Raw genomic sequence first — 25,189 nt, 5'->3', positions numbered from 1 at the left:
CTCGTCCAGTCCTGTTTTCACCATTAAAACATATTCAAATAATATCTATAAAACCAGCACAGAACCCTGCTGCTGTCAGACTTTGACCTAAAAGCAGGAAAAGAGTTCATATTACTCTATTTCTATCATCACTTCACTGGTTACCTGTTTGTTTTAGGATTGATTGTGAAGATTTGATTGATTACTTTTAAAGGCTCTTCATGGCTCCAGATGACATTTCAGAGTTGCTCTGTGTGTAAATATTAAAGGTATCTAGCTTTTATATGCAAACATATGATGTCACAATGAATAGTTTATATCTCATAACAATATTTAACAAGTCATTTGCATCAGGCTGTAAGTAAACACTGGAGCTCTATTAAGAGAAAGGATGTAACCAGCCCTGTTGCAAGACATTTCAATGAAAAGCAACATCACATCTCATCTCTATTTTTCACAGGCATAGAAGTGATGAAGTCCAGTCCAAGAGGTGGCAATGTCAGTTTTCTTAGTCATTCTCATTTTGGATTTTCAATTTCCAAAGTTTATCTCTCAATTAATGAGTTTTTGTAGTGTTTTCTTAATACCTCTTAGTTATGTGGTTTTGTAGTGTTTTTTTTATGATATATTATTTCTTATTATTTTTTATCATTTTATATTGTTGTATAATGTATCTTTCTGCTCTATCTATACACAGCACTTCACAAAGCTTTTTATCTTTACTATTATTATTATTATTATTGTTATTATTATTATTATTATTATTATTATTATTATTATCATCATTATTATTGTTATTGTCCTAATAAGTGTTTTTAATGTACGCCATATCTAATAGGCACATTTTTGGATTAACACAGTTCTGCTGAGAGACACTTTAGTTTTTCTCTGAGATGCAAAAACGATTATCGAGGCTCAAATCAAATCTAGTCTTGCAATATTTATGTAAAATGTCATTTGTAATAATTCACCATGTTTATTTTTTTATTGACTCACAAAAGTACAAAGAGAAAGACAGAAAATAGAGAATTCTGACAGTTAATGAAGAAACAACTGAGTCCTACCATCTCTAACGCTCCCAAAACAATGTGAAAATCTGAACCAAGCCTTTACCCTCAAACAATATCAGTCATAAACCTTATTAATGTCCTTCAATTCTCACTGTACTTACATCTTACAGCACAGGCAGCATGCAGTGTTCATACTGTAGAGCAGCACTGACAGAAGAAGAAGACAACAACTATTCAATTCATTCAAATAAAGAGAAAAAAGTCAAATCAAATGAAAAGGTTGGATTGATTTGTATTGTGACATTAAGGACTTTTCCACTGGTGCTCATGTTTCATGGATTCTGTCTCATTATTTTACAGTCTAAAAGCTTCCTTTTCTAACTTCATCATTTCTGTAGCTTCAGTCATCCATTCTTTCTGAGTTGGCATATTTCAAACAATACAGTTATTGATGATAACCTTCTTAGTGAGCGTACATAGAGAAAGATCTTTTTACCACATTTCTTTAGTGACAAACTACAACATCCTGCTTTCTGTCACAGATGTAATAATCAAACAAACTTCTTCTTCTGCTGCAACAAAAAGACGCATCAAAAGTAGATTTTCTTTCAAAAAGTCACTAAAACAAAAACTGATCAATCTCACATAGATAAAACCTTTTTTACTTCTTCTTTTTTAATATATTTTATCATCCAGTTTTATATACAATACCAGCCAAAACCTTGGACACACCTTCCCATTCACTTCAATGAGAAAGTCTGTCCTGTATATTTTTATTATATTTTATTTTTAGCTATTTATTTTAACTTTTTTTTAATAATAAATTACTTTCATCTTTTCAAACACAGTTTTCAAACGTAGAATTATTTCACTTGATTTCTAATTTTTATATTTTGCTTGTTTTGTTTTGTTGTTTTTTTGAGCAACTTGATTTTAAATAGTTGTTTTGTAGGAAGGAAAAAGCTGATGGGACCCAAATAAAAAAGAGAGAATAAATGCTTCTTAGCCCCTCCCCTGTTTTTGTTTTAATACACTGTTTCCCAAAGTCCAAGATGACGTCATCAAATGTCTTGTTTTGTCCACAACTCAAAGATATTCAGTTTATTGTCATAGAGACTAAAGAAAGCAGAAAATATTCACATTTAAGAAGCTGCAATCAGAGAATTTGGAACAGAAATATGTCTTTGAATGTTTGTGATGTTCTATATGTCCAAAAGTATGTGGACAGCTGAAAATTGCTGTAAGGTCCTTCCCCAAACTGTCAGCACAAGGTTTATTGTGTAAAATATCACTGTATGCTGTAGCTTTAAGATTTTCCTTCATTGAGACTAAGTGGCTTCAACCAAACCAGGAAACAAAAGGACACTAAAGTATGAGGCTCCCAACCAGGGAGTCAGGACCCCCACAAAGAGTCACAAGATCAATCCATAGAAAATCATCAAAAACATATTTCTGCTGCACAAACACAAAAGGTTGACTTTTCTCCATGCTGGCAGACGTGGCTTAGAGGATGAACCCTAATAACTTTAGTGATCCTCTGACTGTCCATCATGTATCATCAGCTCAACATTTCATTTGTCAATACTTTGCTTTATGAGCAAATACCTTCAGAAGGAATGACGTTCCCATCAGCCTCAGAACATGTTAACATGCTGCACTAAGATGGTGAAGACGCTAAACATTATACCTGCTGTATATCAGCATGTTAGCATTGTCATTACACGTATGTTTGTTAGCATGCTGACATCATTTTATGTCTCCAGGACTCAGAAAACAATATAATCTGATCTGAACTGCTCACAACCAGCAGACAGATGCAGCCTGTGATGCAGAGTCACAAGTAGACAGTTTTAGAGGAAAGGAACTACTCAGCTGTCCCTTTACTTTTGGCCATATACTTCATAATTCAAGCACAAAGGGCCACTTACTAGCATGGAAGCTTTCAAGCAGATCTCATGGCCTTCATTCAGTGAATAGAGCTGTTGTGTCTGTGATATTTGACCTTTAGTTTAGTTTAGTTTCATCTTTGTGCTTAGATCAGATTTTCTCCATCAAATATTGTTTCTGAAGCTCATGAATGAACATCCACAGTCAGTTGATCATTTTTGATTTCATCTCAGATTATTTCACTTGTTAAGTACTAAACCCAGTTTGGACTTTGATGTTTTTTGGTGAAAGCTTCATATTATTGATGTGAAGTTTTGTGAACTGTGGTTGTGTTGAAGGAAGCTGCTCTGTTAAGTCCAGTGTTGATATTCAAGCATCTGATCACAGAAACACGTTGATGGAAGACTGAGAATCTTAGTAGTGTTTAGTTTTGGACTCTTATTCCCCGACAGTGGACATCTCTGAGCATGTTGTAGCCTGATGTTAAGTGTCTCTGTAGCTGCTGCTCATTTTGATAGAAAATACAATCTATATGGTGCAGCATTAAACCAATGATACACGTATGTTTAGATTCATCTGTCATGGTATTTAATAATAATATTCAGAGTGAAGTTGTATTTTCTTCACTGAGCGTCAGTCTGTCCAACCTTTACTCTGCAGATCTGTTCACATCAGCATGAAAACATATTTTTATTATTAATATTAGGATATTTTTGCCCTTATTGTAGCTGTAATGAACACTATCATTCAAAACATAAATGAGGTAGATATGAGATGATATGATCCATCTGGAGTGTTGTAGAAAATCATTTGAACTGTGAGATGAAGCGGACAGAAAGTGGAGTTTCAGCACTGGACTGTCAGACTGTAGATGCTGTTTTTCTGTTTTCTATTTGTCCAGCAGCAGTTCTGTTTCCTCTCTGCTGACGTGGAGCTGGACTCAAACTGACTCAGGAGGGAACCAGTAGCATCTCATGGTTCTCAAAACACAGCGAGCAGTCCTAATCTGAGCAAATACTACCCGGGATTAATGATGTAGAAGTCTGTCTGTGTGTGAGACAATTCCAGCTCAGCCTGGAGGTCTTCATGGGTCCAATAAAACAGACCTGCCTGTGTTCATACATGAAGTTTAAACAAACAAACCTGTGAAGACCTGAAGCTCAGCCGTCTGTTTCATGTTGATTTTCCTCCTTATTTTGTGTCAGTGTACAATCAAGAGTCTGAATGTTTGCTGTAAAACTCCCAAAAAACAAAGCAAATGTGCTCACAGAGGTGGACTGATGACTGAAGCAGATTTTCTTTATTTTAACTTTATACTCATTTCAAAGACATTTTCAGCTTCATTTTTAGGACATTTTACAGACAGAAATGGGGGAAAGTGTTAAGATGGTTTGGTTGGCATGCAGTCAATATACTGAGATTCATATGTAGTTCTTCATTTGAATAATAATAAAATCAATGAGTTTTCAGTGTGTAGTTTTGTGTCAGTGGATATATCAGCATATCAGGTTGTTTATTTAATTACACCCTCCTCTCTGTAAAATGTCCTGAAAATTACACCTTAAATATCTGCTAATTAACTGTTAAATGAAGCCTCAGCTAGATTTTTAATGAGGATAAAACATATTTATTCACATTGTAATTATTAATGAAGTATGTTGTGCTTTAGTACTTTGATAGATTTATTGGAAGTTTGACTTAACATAGTAGATAGTTGATGAACTAGTGTAGCTGGTGAGCAGCTAATTACCAGCAGTGGAAGAAATACTCAGATCCTTTACTGCAGTAAAAGTCATGTGTTGTATTTGAAAAGCTTGTTATATTATCCATTGTGTCAAATCTTCATCTGAAAAGTAACTAAAGCTGTCAAATAAATGTAGTGGAGTAGAAAGTACAATATTTCCCTCTGAAATGTAGTGGAGTGGAAGTATAAAAGTCCATCATGTCATTCAGTAAAGAGTTATTGAAAATGATTCATGGCTGCAACTAAGAATTATTTTTAGTATTGATTAATCCCAAATGTCTGTTCTCAGCATCCAAAGTGATTCTTCAAACTCAGTTTTTACTGAAGAAAATGAATCCCAGTTTAAAGGCTCTACTGCTGACAGGGAATATTTTGATTTTCAACACTTTAATGTGACACTGAAAACTAGTTTGATCTGGTTAATCAGTCGACCTCCAGCTGTTCATCTGAGCTGGAACTGATCTGCTGTAACTGTTTCATTATCAGCAATTAAAAACATGTTCACATCTTTTGTGATTATTGATGATGATTATTGATGATTGTTCTCAACATCACACACTCACAGAGCTGCAGTCAGGACAAACCTGTTTCTCTGAGAAGGAAAAATAAACTTGTATCATCAGGACTTTCTCACACACAGCAGAGTCTCTGCCAAACACTAGTGAGTACAGCTGATAATATTTACTGTAGTTATGGGACAAATGAAGCTTTCTGAAGCAGTGAATCAATATGAAGCAGTTGTGTTGAAAATGCTTCAGTTTCAAAGCATTTGATGGTCAAAATGGCGACATCTGCTGGACAACTTTGACATTGCTTTTATATGTAAGAATTCAGGGCAAGACGTCATGAAACAGACAAAATATAAGTAAACTCACCGCTGTCATCTGTCATATTTTATTCAATAAAGCTTATTTACCAAAACTGTCTCAGTGTCTGATGGTCAAATATATGGAGATAATTAGTCATCTGTTAATAATGTTTATAATAAGCTCTTACTACTTTTATTAACTCCGAGTTCCCGCCTCCTCTCACATCAACTCCGTGGGATCTGCGGACGAGCAGAGATACCAGAGCGGGTAGAGAGTTCCCCACTGCGGGCCGAACACTCCTGTCTTCAGTTACAGTCCTCCCCGTCTGCCTCTCTGGGAGGAAACTCGCGGTTTTCTGGGCGACAGCTGACCAACTGCTGACCCAGACCCGAGTGAAGCTGCGTTGGCGGACACTGGCTGCTGCATGTAGTCCCACGGTAACTCCGGGGTCGCTGGCTGGTGGCTGTCTGTCGTGTCGAACCGCTCCGGACTCTGTCTCTGGGTTCTTTCTACGAACCGGGCCGTCTGCTCGTGTGTTCCGGTTCCTCCGGTTCCTCAGCTTGTCGCTCATTCTGCAATTAGTGAGATGACTGGAGATGTGTCTCTCCCAGTATCATTACTGCCCAGTTCATCATGCAAAATAATCAATACTTAAAACACACATAAACACATTCAAAACACACCAAATGATCAAGAATAAAAAAGTTACACAGCAAAACAAGTAAAAGTGTCAAACAACAACATGCAAAGTGAAATAACATCATACAAATAAAAACATGCAAAAGGCATTTCTGACCCTGTTACATTAGACTCAGAGTTTGTTCAACCTGCTTCCTGGAATAAACCCTCAGAAAATAACTGTTTTTAGTACAATGAGGAAGTCACTCACACACACACACACACACACACACACACACACACACACACACACACACACACACACACATTCACACACACACGACTTCCAGTAAAGCTGAAGAACAGAGGAAGTGAAAGTTGAAAGTATTCAGTCAGACTCCATTTTAAAGTCAACAGAGCAGAAGAAGGAAAACAGTCTGAGGCAGGGTGAGTGTTAATATCAGAGCTGCTAATAATGATTACTGTCATTATTGATCAATCTGCTGATTATTTTACTGATTAATTGTTTAGTTGATTAAACTGTGTCAGAAAAATATGAAATCACAGTGTTGACGTCTTCAAATGTTTCCTTTGTTCTTTTCCTGGTTTCTGTGTCCTCACAGTGATGTAACGTGACACACTGCTGCAGTTCAAATAGAGAGAAGTCACAGTTAAGAACCACACAGATGTTTATCTGAAGTCTGTTTGTTGGATTTAAAGCAGAGTCAAAGTTTATCTTTGTGATGGCTGGAAAACACACATGGTTGTAGTTAAAGTCATGTAAACTAATAAGAAGCTACTAAGTTGAGAGGAAGGACTGGGTTTATTCTACTGTGTATGTGTGTGTGTCTCCAGTGTTACTGGTTTACCTCTCAGACTCCAGAAGATGAAGGATTTGGAGGAAGAGGAGGACGGAGCAGAGTCTCTGATATCCAGCTGTCTGTCTATGAAGAGTGACCGGTCTAAACATCCTCCTCCAGACTTCAGTAATGAACCTGGACCCTCAGACACAAAGTAAGAGACTGTTTCTACTGTAAACTGACCTGAAGATGATTCAGTTTAATGTCATCTGATAACCTACATTACAACACTATTCTATTATAATTCTGTGTTTTTTTAATTCAGTCACTAATCTTTTTGTTGTTTGAGTTTTGACTGCATTATTTCTTCATTTACAGCTTTCATTTTGTTTATAGATGCTTGATTTCTGTTCTGAAATGTTTATTAGTTGCTTCAACCAATATTTAATGCAGGTTAAATTACAGAGGACAGATTGTTGTTTGTTTTCTAGACATGAACAAGTTAATCTGACAGCCCAGCATCAGGCAGCAGTGCCTTTAGTTTAAAACTATAATATGTAAATATTCTGCATTAAAATGTCTAAAAACAACTAGATCTATGTTATATGTTTTGTTGAGTTGTGTACTTACATTAAACCAAATGGTTCCAACAATTTTCAAACCCAGAGAAATTTGTAATTTTAATCAAGGTAAAGGTCTGTTTCATTTGGTCGCCTGTCAATGGCGTCATACCTCCTCTACCAAAGAGTTTACACACACAAGATACATGCATCAGCGTTGTGATTGTCCTCTACAGTGGCATCTACCAAACAATATACACCTACAAGATAATACATAGGCGTTGTGGTACCCGCCAGAAACTGTCATAAATCGACTCCTATTCTGTCTTAAGCCACATTTTATGATAAACTTTTTAGATCTTGGTCGTTTTTAACTGTATCTTTTAACCAGATGAAGGATTTTGAAGGACCTTAAATTATCAGAGAAACAAGTTGAGCAAAAGTTAGCAGCAGCTCCGCTAGCAGCCCCTCCCTGACATGCTGTGTCTGCCGTACAGCATTGGAGAAACACTAATTTTTAACGTGAAACTGCTTTATTCAGTGTTTTAACCAGTTTTAATCACCGGGTCTGTTTGTTCTGGAGATGAGGAGACCTCTTCCGATAATTCAGCTCATGCTAAAAATCTGCTGAACGTCTGGATCTTAAGTTATTAGAGAAACAAGCTGAGAAAATGTTAGCAGCAGTCGGCTAACAGCCCCTCCCTGATGTCCTGTGTCCACCAAACAATGTCGGAGAAACACTGATTTTTAAAGTGAAACTGCTTCATTCAGTGTTTTTACCTGTTTTAATCAGTGGGTCTGTTTGTTCTGGAGAGGGGGAGACCTCTGCGAATAATTCAGCTCCCAGTAAAGACATCCTGAATGATGAACACTGGAGTTACCCCTGAGAAGCTGGTTGTTTAACAACAAAGACAACAACTCCCATGATCCCTTGCTGCTTCACACCGTCATCACACTCCATCTATTGTTATTGTTTTGATTGAGACCCCTAGTGGCTGAAATTACATGTTGTGTGTTTAACTGTTAGAAAAATAAACTGTTATATAAAAATCATTTTTGTCATTTGGCATTTTCACAGCTCACATGTCAGACTTTGTGTTCTTAAACATGTAGATGTTTAAAAACTCTTCACGCAAATATATCCAGCTGTAGATAAATGTTTAGAACATGCAGAAGGAGAGATGAACATAACTATTTGTTGTCATTATTGAATCATGACCCTGAGCCATGTTTCATGTTAAACCTGCTCTTTACAAGAACTAATGATATGTGTAAAACAATTGTTGTTTCCACAGACAGAGAGCAGAGTCTCTGATATCCAGCTGTCTGTCTATGAAGAGTGACTGTTCTAAAGATAGTCCTCTACACTTCAGTAATGAACCTGGACCCTCAGACACAAAGTAAGAGACTGTTTCTACTGTAAACTGAGCTGAAGATGATTCAGTGAGACGGTTTCATTAAGGTTGTAGTGTAGATATGAAGGAAACACAGTAGAAAGAAATAATGAACTACCTTCCATTCAGCTGTAATCTAGAACAGATCTTCATGAACATGTTAACCAGAGACAGAGACAGGGCTGCTATTGCTATTTGATTTTCCAGTCTAACAATCTAGTAGCAGGTAACCCAGGGTGATATTTACTAAGGATTTAGTAACAAGTCACATTGTGTCTCCTTATTATAGGACTGCACCGGGGTTTTGTGCAGGTAAAATGGAAGAAAATGGAGTGTTTGGTCTCCTGCAATACAGAATGTGTCTTAACGTGTTCCTGTTCAAAGACACAAAATATGGGAGGAAGTAATGGAAATGTATACAAACAGCCTGCTGCAGCTGATTTATCACTGCAGACTGACCACTGCAGCAGAGGAAACTGAGTCTGACATTTAACATTTGGGAAAAGTCAAATGTGTAAAACTGTTGTATCACACTGACACAGAGGGAGAGAGATTATAGCAGAAACAGTGAGAGAGAGAAACACAAATGAAAAGATGCATTATGAAGATATTTAGCAGAGCTCTCTGTTCAGCACCACAACACAAGACAAAAGAGCAGCAGTCTGTTATTTTTCTGTTTTGCTCAGTTGCCTCCTGCTTATTTTTCCTGACTTTTAATGTCTCATAGTAGCTTAAAGGAGCCCTGTGGAGTTTTCTTGTTAACAGACAAAAGTCATGTTTACATTGACTTACTGACCAAAACACATTGTGTGAATCCTCGTGGTCTAACAAATGTGTTGAATCCATTTCCCTCCTCATGAAACATTTGCAAAGTCGATTTTTGAATCTAGTATTTTAAATCCTGCATTGTTTACATCCATGTTTACTAGTTTGCACTCTTCTTCTTCTTCTTCTCTGCCTTTGCTGGCACATTGTTGTGTCTGTCTAATTACTTTTGAACATTTGTTTGTTTGATTGATTGATTGATTGAATTGTTTATTTAAGTGTGCTGCACCTTTCTGGTGCCCAGCCCATATGGGCTTACAAGACACTAGACAAAAATAACCAAGATGGCCACATGACATATCATAATGTACAGTTCCACAAATTCAGAAATAAAGCATTTCAAAACATTTAGTTTACATGGAAGAAATGTCCCATTATGATGGATACAATGTTCTCTGTCTTAGCTGCCAAGCATCTCCTATAAATCTCGCTAAAATAAAAATTTCCATATTAAAAAGCCAACTCAACACATCAGCATCAGATAACCAAAACAAATCGGGGTTTTTCAATTCTATCTTTTCAAACAAACAATTCCTCAAGTCATTGTACAGAGGGCAATGAAATACAAAATGAAATTCATCCTCGACAACACAAAGATCACAAAAAACTATGAACATTCCTCTCCAGGAGTACCTTTATATCTGCCTACCTCAATTGCCAGTGGTAAAGTACCAGTTCTTAACTGAGCATACAGGGACCTTTGCCTTCTCTGTAAGTTTAGCTTTATATATGGTTCTGTATAATAATCATCTTTCATTTGAATGTAGTTTCTAAGCTTTGGCTTCTTATAAATGTCTTCCTTCCATTGCTCCTTATAAATCTTTAATAATTTTTGTGCAACTTTATTTACATTACACTGCAAGTTATTCCTGAAAATAAAATTCAAATCAGAAAGAGAAAATATTGCAGTGACCTCTCTCGACCAAGGATGATTGTGTGCTCGAACCCAGTTGAAGATCTTTTTGGTCAGTCTTTCCTCTGGCAACTGCATAACGCAGTTCCACAACCTAACCATTTCAACTCTCTGCTTTACAATAAATGACTCCCATCCGATGTCACCTTCAACAGCTTGCTTAGCAGTAAATGTATGCACCCCAAGAAAACACCTCATGGCTTGATTCTGGATGGCATTACATCTTTAAAACTCCACACACCTGCAGCATAAAATAAAATTGAGCCAACCATTGAATCATAAAGTTTAGTGAAAGTTGAAAAACTAAGCTCAGGACACAATTTTATTTTATTCATTACAGACCCTAGTGCTCTTCCTGCTGATTCTGCTGGTACTTTAATTCCCTCTGTAAAGCACATATTTTCATTAAAATCCACACCAAGATATGTGTGAGAACTGGTGTACTTTAGAGGCATTGGTCCAAATTTAAATATATAGTTGCTTTGTCATTCACATTGCTTTCTAAAATGTATAATCTGTGTTTTGTCATCATTAATAGTCAGTCTCCATTTACTACACCATAAACTCAAAATATTTAACATTTTTTGTAAATTAATCTCTGTCTCTGCAAGCAACACAATATCATCAACATATAATAAAATACTTAAATTCATATTATCAATCGCCATACCTAGATTGGCCTGCTTAATTTCTTCAGTTTAATCATCTACATAAAGGGCAAATAATGTAGGGGAAAGTACATCTGCTGCTTCACTCCAAATGGAGTAGGAAACCAGCCAGTCCTAAAATTATTTAGCTGTACACACGAAATCAGGGAAGTATACAAGGCTTTGATGGCCTTATAAAATTTGCCATCAATACCAGAACATCAGAAATCAACAAAACAAGCAAATGTATTTTTCTCTTCTTGTAGTTTTGCTCTCACCACTGAGGATATAACATAAATATGGTCAATAGGGAAAGAACTGCATCAACTTGTGAGCTGTCGGTTGGCCACCACTAATGTCATGTGTCATAAAGAATGTGTTCATGTCCACAGAGAGAGGAAGAGGAAGAGGAAGAGGAAGAGGAGGGGTGTTTCTGTGGAGGAGCAGCTGTCCTGCTGTTCTTTGTGTCAGGACGTCCTGAAGGATCCAGTCTCTACCAGCTGTGGACACTGGTTCTGCAGACAGTGCATCACCTCATACTGGGACCAGTCTGCTCCATCAGGAGACTCCTCCTGTCCCCAGTGTGGAAAAAGATCCAGAACAAGACCTGGACTGCAGACAGACAGTCAGACCAGCACTGTACAAAGTAAGACTGAAGATCCGTCTGCTGATGTCATCATCTCTGAAAACAGGACAGGAATCTACCTCCTCTATCCTGCTGAAAATTAACACAGTCAGACATATTTCTTTTTAATTATACCTTTTTTTCTTCTCTTTCAGCAGAAAGTGGTCTGCAGGAGGTTTTAGATGAACATAAGATCAGTCTGAGGAGGAGATGTGAATGTGTGACTGAAGGAAGTGATTAAGCAGGAAGTGAAACCCTCCTCAACAGGATCTACACTGAGCTCTACATCACAGAGGGACAGAGTGAAGACGTTAATACCCAACATGAGGTGAGGCAGCTTGAAGCAGCTTCCAAGATGGAGACCCTCCATGACACTCCAATCAGGTGTCACGACATCTTTAAAGTCTTACCTGACCAACAGAAAGACATCAGAGTCGTTCTGACCAACGGCGTCGCTGGCGTTGGAAAAACCTTCTCAGTGCAGAAGTTCACTCTGGACTGGGCAGAGGGCTCAGAAAACCAAGATGTCAGTCTGGTGATTCTGCTTTCGTTCAGGGAGCTGAACTTGATCAAAGATGAGCAGTACAGTCTCCTCATGCTGATCCATGATTTCTATCCAACATTACAGAAGGTCACAGCAGAGAAGCTCGCTGTCTGGAAAGTTTTGTTCATCTTTGACGGCCTGGATGAAAGCAGACTTTCACTGGATTTCAACAACATGAAGGTCGTGTCTGATGTCACACAGAAGTCATCAGTCAACATACTGTTGACAAACCTCATCGAGGGGAAGCTGCTTCCCACAGCTCTCATCTGGATAACTTCCCGACCTGCAGCAGCCAATCAGATCCCTCCTACATGTGTTGACAGGGTAACAGAAGTACGAGGCTTCACTGACGCCCAGAAGGAGGAGTACTTCAGGAAGAGATTCAGTAATAAAAAGCTGTCCAGCAGAATCATCTCACACATCAAGACATCCAGGAGCCTCCACATCATGTGTCTCATCCCAGTCTTCTGCTGGATCACTGCTACAGTTCTGGAGCACATGTTGACTACAGACCAGAGAGGAGAGCTGCCCAAGACCCTGACTGACATGTACTCACACTTCCTGCTGGTTCAGACAAAGAGGAAGAAGCACAAGTATGATGAAGGACATGAGACGAGTCCACAGGAGCTGACAGAGGCTGACAGGGAACTTCTTCTGAAGCTGGGGAGGCTGGCGTTTGAACATCTGGAGAAAGGAAACATCATGTTCTACCAAGAAGACCTGAAGAAGTGTGGTCTTGATGTCACAGAGGCCTCGGTGTTATCAGGAGTTTGTACAGAGATCTTCAAAAGAGAGAGTGTGATCTTCCAGAAAACAGTCTACTGCTTTGTTCATCTGAGCGTTCAGGAGTTTCTGGCTGCAGTCTACATGTACCACTGTTACACCAACAGGAACACAAAGGTACTGGAGGACTTCCTGGGAACATACTACAGTTACTCATTTCTGAATAACTTCCTGGGAAAGAAACACAGTTACTCATCTCTGGATGTCTTCCTGATGAGAGCCATGAAGAAATCTCTCAGAAGTGAAAATGGCCACCTGGACCTGTTTGTGCGCTTCCTTCATGGCCTCTCTCTGGAGTCCAACCAGAGTCTCTTAGGAGGCCTGCTGGGTCAGACAGAGAACAGTCCAGAAATCATCCAGAGAGCCATCAACAACCTGAAGGCGATGAACACTGAGGATATCTATCCTGACAGAAGCATCAACATCTTCTACTGTCTGATGGAGATGAACGACTGCTCAGTGCATCAGGAGATCCAAGAGTTCCTGAAGTCAGAGAACAGATCAGAGAAGAAACTCTCTGTGATCCACTGCTCAGCTCTGGCCTACATGCTGCAGATGTCAGAGGAGGTTCTGGATGAGTTGGACCTGGAGAAGTACAACACATCACGGGAGGGAAAACTGAGACTGATCCCAGCTGTGAGGAACTGCAGAAAGGCTCGGTAAGTCCAGATGTGATTATCAACATTATAAAGCTGCCATCAGTATTACAGTAAAGATTCACACATGCACACTATCAAAGTGTTAAACATGTGTTACACCTGCTTGTTGCCAAAGTTATACATGAGTAGTGCTTCATTACAAGGAGTACCTGCAAGCACATTCACATGTGTCAAGACATCCTTATCACAAGGAAAACATATTGCTATTCACATTAATGTTTTTATTTTCATAGTGATGAGGATATCTTGACACATTGATTATGTCACCGGTCATTTTGATATAAATATCCTTCATTTCCCTCCTGTGGGTATTTGTCTGAGGAAGACCTGTAATCAGTTGAAATGTTACCAGTAAATTTAAATGGAGCTGTGATTCCAGTGTGTGAGTTCTCCTTGTATCCCAGTTGAATAGATTTTGTATCCAGCACCTATCCCACTGAGGGTTTGTGGATGTGAACACGACGACTCTGACTTATAATGCTTCACTTCAAATGTTCTTCACATGTTACAAATGCTATGAGAGCAATAAAAACTTATTATTGTTGGTGTGTTTATACCTCACATTAGTAAACACAGTTACTCTGTTTATTTATAATGATTTTACAGTTTATTGTTCACCTTCTAGTTTTCTTCCTTTGGGTTTAATACAAATCCAGCAAAATATCTTCAGGTTTCAAGTTTTAGTTGAAAATGTTTAAAGAGTCATTATTTCATCACAACAGAAAACAGTATTTTCCAGTGGACAGTACCTGCTGTACCTTTCATTAATGTGTCTGTTTATTTTATATACAGACACATACATGTAATATCAGTGATCTGCTGCAGCTACCAGCTTGTATGAAGCCTGAGAGGTGAAACCCAGGGCATAAAAAGTCTACAAAGCTCTTCCTGCTGATAACACTTAATTGCTGTGAGTGCACGGTGATAATTGAAGAGACTCAGTTTGAAGCTGCTCAGGTTTTATGAGCAAGACAATTTCATTTGAACTTTGTGGAGACACTCTGATATGATGGGTGCTTCTCATGACCTTATTTCATGTCTTCTCTCTCCTCGGGTGCCCCGGAAATTGATCTGGAAATTGGTCTCATCATGAAGGATGTTTGAATTTGCTTATTTCTGTTTGGAGGAGAGAGGAGGCTGCCTGAAGGAGGGAGTAAACAGTACACAAGACCATCCTTCATCTTTTATCAAACTGACACAACCCTTTATTGGAAATCTATCTATCAGTGACAAACGTCGTCTACTCGAAGCTTATGACAATAAAAAGGGGGGGAAGAAATTTAAGTGAAATTCACTGCTCTCTTCGCCTGTTCTGCCGCCGGGGAAAATAAGAAACTTGTCATTGACAAAAGTCAGAACCTGCTGCTTCAAAAATGCTCACAATGCGTTTGAAACAGCTGTACTGTATCACGAAACAGTCAATAAAATTCAGTAACTTTATATTCATGTAGGCTAATAAATATACACATGTCAATTAGATGGTTTTCTGCATGACAAATAAAGAAAAAGAAAAGGTTATGATATTATAGTGATATTTGACCCGGACAGACATGATCACTCTAAGCGGTTTCCACTTATTTATATCCTTCTCCAGTTTCTTTATCTCCAACAATACAAACTAAACTGAAGAGGGGATGAGGTGCAGGTGGAGCAGGAGAACAGGAAAGAAGCTGATTGGCTGGTGAAGACACAGGGAGCAGGGCAGGACTAACGAGGCTGATGCAGGGCAGGTGTGGAGGGAAAGTGAGGAGGGAAAAGCAGGCTGGGGAGGAGTACATGAACACAGGAAGGAAACACAGAGCAAACAGAAAACTAAAAACACAAAAAACACAATGACACAGATGATGTTCCTATAAAATAAAATGCAGTAGTGTCTCAGATTACATTTTCCTCATAACAATTCCTTAAACTAAACACATGCTCCTATATAACCGCAGTGAGAAAGGTGAAACTGTCTCCTGATAGTTTGTGTGTAGGGAGATGGGCGGGAAGCTCAGGTGAGGGGAATGAGGTGATTGCAGTGATAGCAGGGCAGATGGGAGTGGCATAGTGCATCTAATGTTGAACACAAACTATATACAGACATCACTACTGTGGTGAAATAAGATGCTCATAAAAACTGGCAACTCATCGTATGAATGAATAAAATTACATGAGCAAAAGGACTGGATAACAGAAGTGTAACACATAAATGATGATGGATAAATACAACCTAAGAGAGTGATGTCTAGATGAAGAGTAACTAAGCCAACACTAAACAAGCAGCTCCATAACCAGCACTGTACATGACTAGATAGTCACATAAAGCAGTGAGGAAGAAAGTTGGTGTGAGTGAGACGTGAACTTAGTAGAGCCAGACTCACTCAGAGCTGAGAGGAAGATACATAGAGCCAGACTGTGACAAGGTAGAAAGTAAACATTGATGTCAGATATGTTTACATATTTCCTCTTTCCTTAAAACATATAAACTACAAGTTTAAATTATTCCTACAAATTATGAGACGTTCTCATCATAACATGAATTATTAAATAATGAATTTACAAACAGAATATCAATGAATGCAGATGCAAATAACAAATATATTTTAGAAAAAGTTGCTGCCAGTAGAAATGTGTATTCAGTGTCTGAGCAGTTACTAACTGTTTGATGGATCTGTTCACAATATAACATGCAGATGTTTGTCAAACAGTTTATTTCAGGAGAAACATGCAGAGATATTTCACGTTGTCTTTTGTCATGTTGGAGGACATCACTACATCACTGTGCTGGCAGTGGTAACTGTGCGCCATTATTCATTTTTTAGACAGTACATCACATTTAAACTCCAGCACATGAAAAGACACTGAAGAGCTGTTAACACCTGTAGACTGACAGCTGACGTCACTTCAGATGACGCCGGAAAGGAAAGGACGTCCAAAAACATGTTTCCTTGATTCTTCTTCCCTCACATCTTTTCCTGCATCTCTCCCTTGTATCTTAGGTGGGAGGGACTAAGACACAAGGATACGACTCAAGTGAGCAAAGCAAGGAGACATTTAAGACAAATAAGAAGCAATCACTGTGGACTTTATAGAAGCATAAATGCAACTCCATTTTCTTTGCCTTTGTCTGTAAGATGAAACTAAAACAGAGAATCCCATTAAAAAGTCTGCAGTACAGCAGCAGAGAGAGTGAGGAGAGTTACTGAATAACTCAACTTTGATTTGAAGGGTAAATCACAACATGACACATTTACATTACTTTCATTTTCAGACACTTTTGTCCAAATGACTCACATTTTTTTACATACACGTACAATTTTGGATTGAGTGTGTTGCTCAAAGACACTTGGACATGTGGACAGAAGGAGCTCAAGTTTCAAACCACCAACCTTGTGATTAATGGCCGACCAGCTCTGCCAACAGAGATAACTGAGCTATTCATCACATCTTAGTTTGTTTAGTGATCAAAATGCCTAGAATCTATATTTATTATTAAAGTGAATATTGTATGTATGTTATCTGCATTACAGACTTGTTGATTGTGGACTCTCAGAGACTCACTGTGAAGTTGTGGCTTCAGCTCTGAAGTCCAACCCCTCCCATCTCAGAGAGCTTGATCTGAGCTGGAACAGTCTGTCTGTCTCAGCAGTGAAGCATCTGTCTGCTGGACTGGAGAGTCCAAACTGTAGACTGGAGACTCTGAGGTCAGTTCACTGACTGTCTGTTACTATTGTTGATCTTAATGTTTAACAACTGAACCTAATTTATGTACATACATAACTTACATCCATGAAGTTATTTTTTTCACATATTTTCATCTTTTACTGTACAAAGATTAGTCTGTAGTTATAAAAGATGACTGATTCTTAAAGAAACTGTAGAAAATGTCCACTGTTAGTTGTTAAAGTCAATTAATGTTCATAATTTTTGGTTAAGAGTCACATCTGTATGCAGAAGATCCTCTCAACTAATATCTGTTTTAAATGGATCAAGTTTACTTGATGAAGGAGAAATATTTCTTTATTATATTCTTTAATGTGTTTTAATGAATAATGTCTGATCATTGATATTTATCCTTCAGAACACACACACACACACACACACACACACACACACACACACACACACAGGGACAGAGAGATCAATACAGGTGACCTCAGAGTCTCCAGTCCACACTGTAGACTGAAGACTCTGAGGTCAGACACCATTTCTTACTGCTGTGCTGAGATTAATATGATGTGACAGTTGTGGTGACACTAAACTGCAGACATAAAGCTGATATTATGCTGATCCACACTGAGGATCTTAATGGGAAAGTCTGTTTTCTTCTTCAGTGGTTTAGTCCATTGACTGTGTCAGAGCAATGTTGAGCTGCACATTTAAAACCTTCATATAACAAGAAAAATCTGCACTGGATAATTCACTCTGAACCACTGAAACTTTTTTTGTCTTTTATATTTGACAGTTTTTAACCTGCATCCTGTTGGGTTCAGGTGTTTGGAGTTTCTGTCTTCTAAACTTTAGAGCTGGACAAAAAATAAATAAAATAGTTGTGATTAATTGCAATTCTTATTTGATCAATAATCGGCTCTTGAAATCCAGAGAAAACTTTGCATTTGCACCTTTACTCAGTGAACATGTGTACATGTACACTGTGTTGTGTGTATGCAGTGGTTACTTATTGTAAATGGTTCAGTTAGACCTGCGTGACGTGTAAAATGTCTACTTTGTGGAAATGGAGTTATCACAATGTGCACAAAAATCTGATTTCAAGTTTGAAAGTAAGGTAGATGTTAGCTGCTATATTAGCTGCTCTGAGTCATGACAGTCCCATAGAAGGACGGCGGAAGGAAGATTGAGGTGGACGAGCTTGAAAGAGGCAGCGGGAAGAAATCAGGAAGAAAACAGAAGAAAGAAGAAGAAACTTGAAGTTGCAGTGATGATAGAGAGAAAGAAAGAGAAATCCACTTGGCTGGAATAAAACTGACTGGGAACAAGGACAGATTTGGAGTTCTGTTGAACAAACATGAAGTCGCCAGTTGGATTAAGGACAAACTTGGTGATGTCAACTTAGTTGATGTTAAAAGAAATGGATTGATCATTGTTGGATGTGTTTCACAGACACAGCTGAAGAAGTTGTTGGAAACATGAGTTAGATGGTTAGCAGGTGTCATGTTTCCCACTTCATAGAAGAGTTCCAGTAAGTTGTTGACAGTCTCTGAATGATCAGGATGAGTGACGGAGAAAGGTTTGAAACAAGACCAGGGGCCAGATGCATAAACGATACGTACGCACAAAAACCCACAGTTGCACCCAGTTCCTCAATGATTGAGATTTATAAAACAGAACCATGCGTACGCACAGCTTTATAAACCTGATGAAAAGAATGCGTCTGCATGTTTGTGGTTTTATGCGCACACACAGTTTTAGTCATGAATCTACAGAGTTTTATGCATCTGGCCCCTGGTGTGTTGCATTTTGAATGAGAAATCCTGCCTGACAAAGTATTCTTAGATCATATCAGTTACCCAGTAAGGCTGTTTGTTCCCAAACACATTCAGTGCAGACGTTGTTGGAAATGTGGACACAGCTGGCTTGTGTGTAGACATGATTTGGGGATATGTGGTTAATGTGGAGATGAGACGTGCAGCAGCAGAAACTGTGAAAAAGAACCCCAGTGTAATCAGTGTGGGGGGAGACATGAGGCAAGCAGACAGTCCAAAGCGAAAGAAAGAGATGGAAGTCATGAGGATCAGGTCCAAGAGAAGGCTGAGCCATGAGGAAGCAGCTAGGAGTGAAAAGATTCAAGAAGTGAAGGAGAACTAATCAGGTAGGAAGCATGATGAATATTGTTTTTGTGAGGACAAGATGAAGTTCTGAGCACTTCTGTCCATGGTGATTAACTGTGCCGCTTAGGCAGAAAGGAAATCTGAGAGAATAGAGATTATTACTGGAGAGGAAGTGCAGAGGCTGCTGAGAGGCTTTCAGACTCTCTCAGAGCCTCGATTGAGAAGTTATATTAGAGAATGGGATGAGGGTGGGAATATATATATTAGTTTTATTTTATATATAATCATTTAGATTAAATAGGAGAACTGAGTCTTATTTTCATTCCAGTAGAAGGCAGTAATGTAGCTGACAGTCCATGTGTTGCATTATGGGATAGCATTTATTTTGTTTAAATGTGCATAATGATGAAGCCCTTGCAAGTGATGCAGGTCTTTTATTATTCTTGCTCAACTGTTTTGCACATGTAGGCCTAAAAAATATAGCTGTGTCATGTTTGAGTCTTTTTGCATTTTTACTTGTGTTTGGCTGCACAACATGAGTTTGTATAGATGGAGTCACTGGTGGAGCTGCAGAGTTTAAGAGGTGAAGTCACTACGTCTTTATTGAAGTAGCAGCATGTTGTCATTAATATTAAGGAGAGCTCTTTTTCACCGTTTGTATTTGACAGTTTTTAACCTGCATCCTGTTGGGTTCAGCTGTTTGGAGTTTCAATTTTATAAACTTCTACATTCTATCAATCAATCAATCAATCAAACTTTATTTATATAGCACCTTTCAACCAAATAAAATACAATTCAAAGTGCTGCACAAGCAACTGACAAAACGTAGGATGTTAAAAATGGATTTAGAGACTAATGAACACCAAAGCAATTAAAAAAGCAAAAAAGGTTCAATAAATAAGACAACAATAAAAATGGGTAGTTAAGATAATAAAATATAAATAATAAAAGATAATACAAGCAATAAAAACAACAAAAAAGTTGTCAAATACTACACATTATACATAGATTAGTAAAATAGTAAAATGTTAATAAACAATTAAAAAAATAATTTATAATGATCAACAGTAAAATGTTGATAAACAAAATAGAATAAAATAAATCATGATGACAATTAAAATAAGTATAAATAATAAAACCATAAAATGATAAAACACTACATAAAAGCCAGACTAAACAGATGGTTTTTAGTTTATGTTTAAAAATATGTATATTTTCAGCTCCTCTCAGATCCTCTGAAGGCTGTTCCAGCAGCTTCTAAACCTTCTTCACATCTGAACAGATTATGAAACTTTGAATGATTTAAAAAAGGAACTTTGTTTTCTAAAGTGACGTCATTTATTCTTTATTCAGATTGGGGCGCTGCAGTTTGTCAAAGATCAGCTGTGATTCTCTGGCCTCAGCTCTGAAGTCCAACCCCTCATCCCATCTGAGAGAGCTGGATCTGAGAGAGCTGGATCCGTGTCCGGTTCTGTGGGGAAACAAGCTGCGGAGCAAAGACGTGAAGCTGCTGTCTGATCTTCAGAAGAGTCCAGACTGTAGACTGGAGACTCTGATGTGAGTAGAGAGTTGGAGTCAGTCTGTGCTGGTTTCAGCAGTATTGTATTAAACACAGTTTATATCAAAGCAAAGATCCAGTATTTCCTGGTGAACCTTCAACCTTCTCAGTGGCTGCTTTCCTCAGTGAAGCTGTGAGAAGAGAATGGTGACAGGCTTCAGGATTGGACAGAAAGACAGAGAGAGAGAGAACAGTCAGCCAATCAGATCAGCCAGAAGCTTGTTGTGATCATGTGTTTGAGTTGATGTTAAGACGACTGTTGTTGTTGTGTTGATGTCTGCAGGAAATAAAGCTGGATTACAGCTGACAGTCTTACAAGATGTATAGAGACAGTGGTCCTCATCATCAAACTGTCCTACCATCAAATCTGATCTGAAAGTGTTTGTTCTCTCATTTCAACACTAAAGAATTGATCAGTTCATCTTTGTCAGAGCTCTAAGATCAGTCTGACTGCAGCCTGCAAATCACTGGCTCTGATTTCACACAAGCATCATTACGTTTAGTAACCATGTGGTCTTTATACAGACCAGAACCTCTGCTGAAGTCCAGGAATCACAGCAGCTGTTTAGCTGAGAGCTCTGACTGATTGTCATGTGATGATTTAACAGCAGGAAAGATCTTCAAATCCCACAGAGACTCTGTAGCTTTCAACTTTTCTAACAGTTGACATGTATCAACAGTAAATCCATCAGTAAACTGATGAGTGAATGTCTCTGTTTCTGCAGTAATGATGTGTTCATGACTCTCAGCACTTTATTTCCTCTGTGTACTTGAGTGAAATCTGCAGAGTAAACAGACTTGATAGCAAAAGTCTGTGCAGGTGTGTGAGCTTGGAGCTCAGTGTGTTCACTCCAATACGTTAACATGAGAGCTGAAAGGAAGCAGGCTACGCTGCACAGCTGTTCCACTTCTGGTCTGAACAGGACTGAAGTCCCTGCTGCTCTTTATACTGGATGTGCTGCATCACTGACTGACAGCTGATGAAGTGAGTCTCACTAAACACTGATTTATGACCTCTGTTGTTTCTTCTTCTCTCATCAGATGGAAGGATTGGTCTCTGTCAGAGTGTGAGTGAACATCCAGGAGTGTGTGTTAAGAGAGGATCAGCTGGATCCTGATGATCCATCTGGACCGGAGTCTGGATCTGGATTTTGTCATCTTCACTTAAGTCTCTTAACTGACTACAAACTGAACAGTTATCTCTGGATTTTGTTGAATCAGCACTTTACAGATGTGTTATACATGAGCTGTTTGATGCAGAAAAGATTAAAAACAGGTGTTATAAGTCAGACTCTGACCCTGGGCCCATATTTATCAAGCGTCTCAGAATCACACTGAGAGTTAACGAGGGCTAAAACTAATTGATGAAGCAGAAGAGAATTTACTGTGACTGTCAGCAGGAGAAGGATTACTCCTGGGAGAGAGTGAGGCATCGCTGTTTTACCACAGTCAGAGCAGCAAAGTAGAAATAATGATGACGTGTTGTAGTTTTCTCACAGTCTCAGCTGGAAATATGAAACAGTGGTAATTTGGTATATTATGTGTATAGGCAGGTAACCAGGCAGGTAACTTACCAAGGTTATGGAACAAAACTATGATGCCAAAATTCATTATAAGATGATATTTACAAAGTGTAAAGAAAGTCTGAGAAATAAATGTAGCCTATATGTTAATGAAGATAACAGGTAATTAGACTCAGCTGTGTGAAATGATCTTGGTTCAACCACATGGTTTCACAGCCTGTAATAGTGCTGCATCTTGCACATATTGCACAGACACATGTTGCAAACCCTCTCCATGAAGAACATCTTCTCTTCCACTGTCCAATTCCTCTTTCAACTACACCCCAAGTTAACTTGTGTTCTCTACATGAAGGTAAATACAGCGTAACAATAGAAACATATATTGTTCAGGTGCATCCTCCTCTCTCAAATATCAGGCTGTAGCTCTGCTGTTATTTGAAGGAGCCTCAATAAAAAATAAGCCTATAAAATATTTGAGCTGTTGTAATGAAGTTGAGATATCCTTCATTATGCAGCTGACATGATTGTGTGTAAATCAAAGTTTTAGTGGGCTGTAACTGAGGACCCTCGTCATGCTCATTATCTTTACGACGTGCATTAAGCCAGATCAAAGTTTGATTCATGACTTCCATCATTGTCGCTTCTGACAGAATCGTCACTGTTGCACAGCTGCATTTTCTCCGTTACCATAAAGTGTAACATTGTGAGGACATTCTGTATTTATTTAAATGATGTTGTGTAGAAACATCATGTGTTCTCCTCTGCATCACACACAAAGTCAGTCTCACTAATGATTCTGTTTTAGTCCAAACAATCTTTTAATAAGCTCAGTGTCATCAAGCGTTCCCAAAACATCTCTCCTCTAAGGGAATATCTCTGCCTGAACTCCATCTCCTGCAGCTCCTAAATATTGGCAGAGATAGGAATCATTTACCAAGTTTGGAAAGTTGATAAAAAGGCTTTTTCTCCTAAAAGTAGAAGCAGAGATGCGTCACTCTGATCATTTTTGGCCAGTTAGGAGTGATTTCCTGCTCTGAGACGCTTGATAAATACAGGCCCAGATGTGACAGATGTGACAGATTGGATGTCCACAAATTTCATTCAGTTAAATTGTGAAAGAATTTATCATTGGTCCAGAAAACCTGCATGCAGGTCAAATCATATCTTGGTTCTGTGGTGAAAAACTTTGTATTTTTTGATTCCAGTCTAAGTTTTGATGATCATATCAGCAGCTCGTCCAGTCCTGTTTTCACCATTAAAACATATTCAAATAATATCTATAAAACCAGCACAGAACACTGCTGCTGTCAGACTTTGAACTAAAACATTTCAGAGTTGCTCTGTGTGTAAATATTAAAGGTATCTAGCTTTTATATGCAAACATATGATGTCACAATGAATAGTTTATATCTCATAACAATATTTAACAAGTCATTTGCATCAGGCTGTAAGTAAACACTGGTCAGCCAATCAGGTGGCTTTAACAATAACTATATAATTTAAACTTGTAGGTGAGATCATGTGATCCAGCTGTGTGATCCAGCTCTATCCAATCACATCCTTTACATCTTTTTTTCTACATTAGTGCAGCATCTTGCATGTATTGTACAACACTGCACACAGTGATAATGATGCAAACGGACTGTGGACACAACTTCATTATAAACATGAAATGTATCTTCTCCACTGTCCAACTCATCTCCAGCTAAACCTCCTGTTGACTTATGTGTCCTTACAGCTCTTTGAAATATATCTCTGCCATCAGCAGTTTAACACTAATGAATCATTAAATCAATAAAGCCAGGATTTGCATGAATGCAGCTTGTTTTTCTATAAGTTGACACTGAGTGGTGGGAAATGAATTAGTGCTGATTATCAGCACAGATAAATATGGGTCCTGGTCTTTGCTGTCAGGGCTCTGGATCAACCTGTTTGAGGAGCTCAGTCTGATAAGTCATTATCTTCCTTTAAATAACTTCTTCAAACTCATTTTATCCACTGATCCACTGATTATTTTTGTTTTATATGCTGTACATCTTTATTTTTATAGACTTGTGAAGGGAGGGTGGTGGGATGATGATGGTGGGAAACAAAGACTAAATTCTAATAAACATCTGTGGAAATAAATGAACTTGTGTGTGTTTATCTTGTGTCAAGCTTCAGCTTCATGTATAACATCTATTTTTATTGTAGTTATTTTTTCTGTCTTTGTGTATAAATGAACCATATTTTATTGAATCTGTGTTCTTTGTTTTGTTTCTGTGGATCTGTTAGATGGTTTTGTCGAACCACTGGACCACCTGGACGCCATCTGAGTTTTTGGTTACGCTTTATTTTAAAGCTTCATTATTCTTATAATTTCATATTAATTTCTTCAAAGTTTCCAGGAAAGAATTGTCTGTGTAATTTGGTCTATTTATAGATTTCATTTCCACCTGAGTTCATATTTATTCATCAGTCATTTATTATTGGAAACTTTATTCTCATATGTTGAATTGTATGTTTTTCTGTATATGAGACATGTTTGCAACAAGGAAACA

At 38.1% G+C, this 25,189-nt stretch overlaps 1 protein-coding gene and 1 pseudogene across 1 annotated transcript in view; both read left to right on the top strand.

Moving 5' to 3' along the window:
* LOC122985147 (protein NLRC3-like) overlaps window positions 1–21,365 on the top strand; it is a 52,820-nt gene extending 31,455 nt beyond the window's left edge. The window contains exons 6-7 of the mRNA XM_044355582.1: window positions 17,310–17,483; window positions 20,922–21,365. Of these exons, the coding sequence (XP_044211517.1) occupies window positions 17,310–17,483; window positions 20,922–21,129 (382 nt within the window). The 3' untranslated portion in view covers window positions 21,130–21,365. The remainder of the gene's footprint in view (window positions 1–17,309; window positions 17,484–20,921) is intronic.
* On the top strand, window positions 11,493–14,334 carry LOC122985158 (annotated as a pseudogene).
* Window positions 21,366–25,189: the final 3,824 nt, after the last annotated feature.

This window comes from Thunnus albacares, chromosome 7 (assembly GCF_914725855.1).
Source record: "Thunnus albacares chromosome 7, fThuAlb1.1, whole genome shotgun sequence".
In the NCBI taxonomy this organism is placed as follows: Eukaryota; Metazoa; Chordata; class Actinopteri; order Scombriformes; family Scombridae; genus Thunnus; species Thunnus albacares.
The sequence above is the reverse complement of the archived record's forward strand: the minus strand, read 5'-3'. Positions and strand labels throughout refer to the sequence as shown.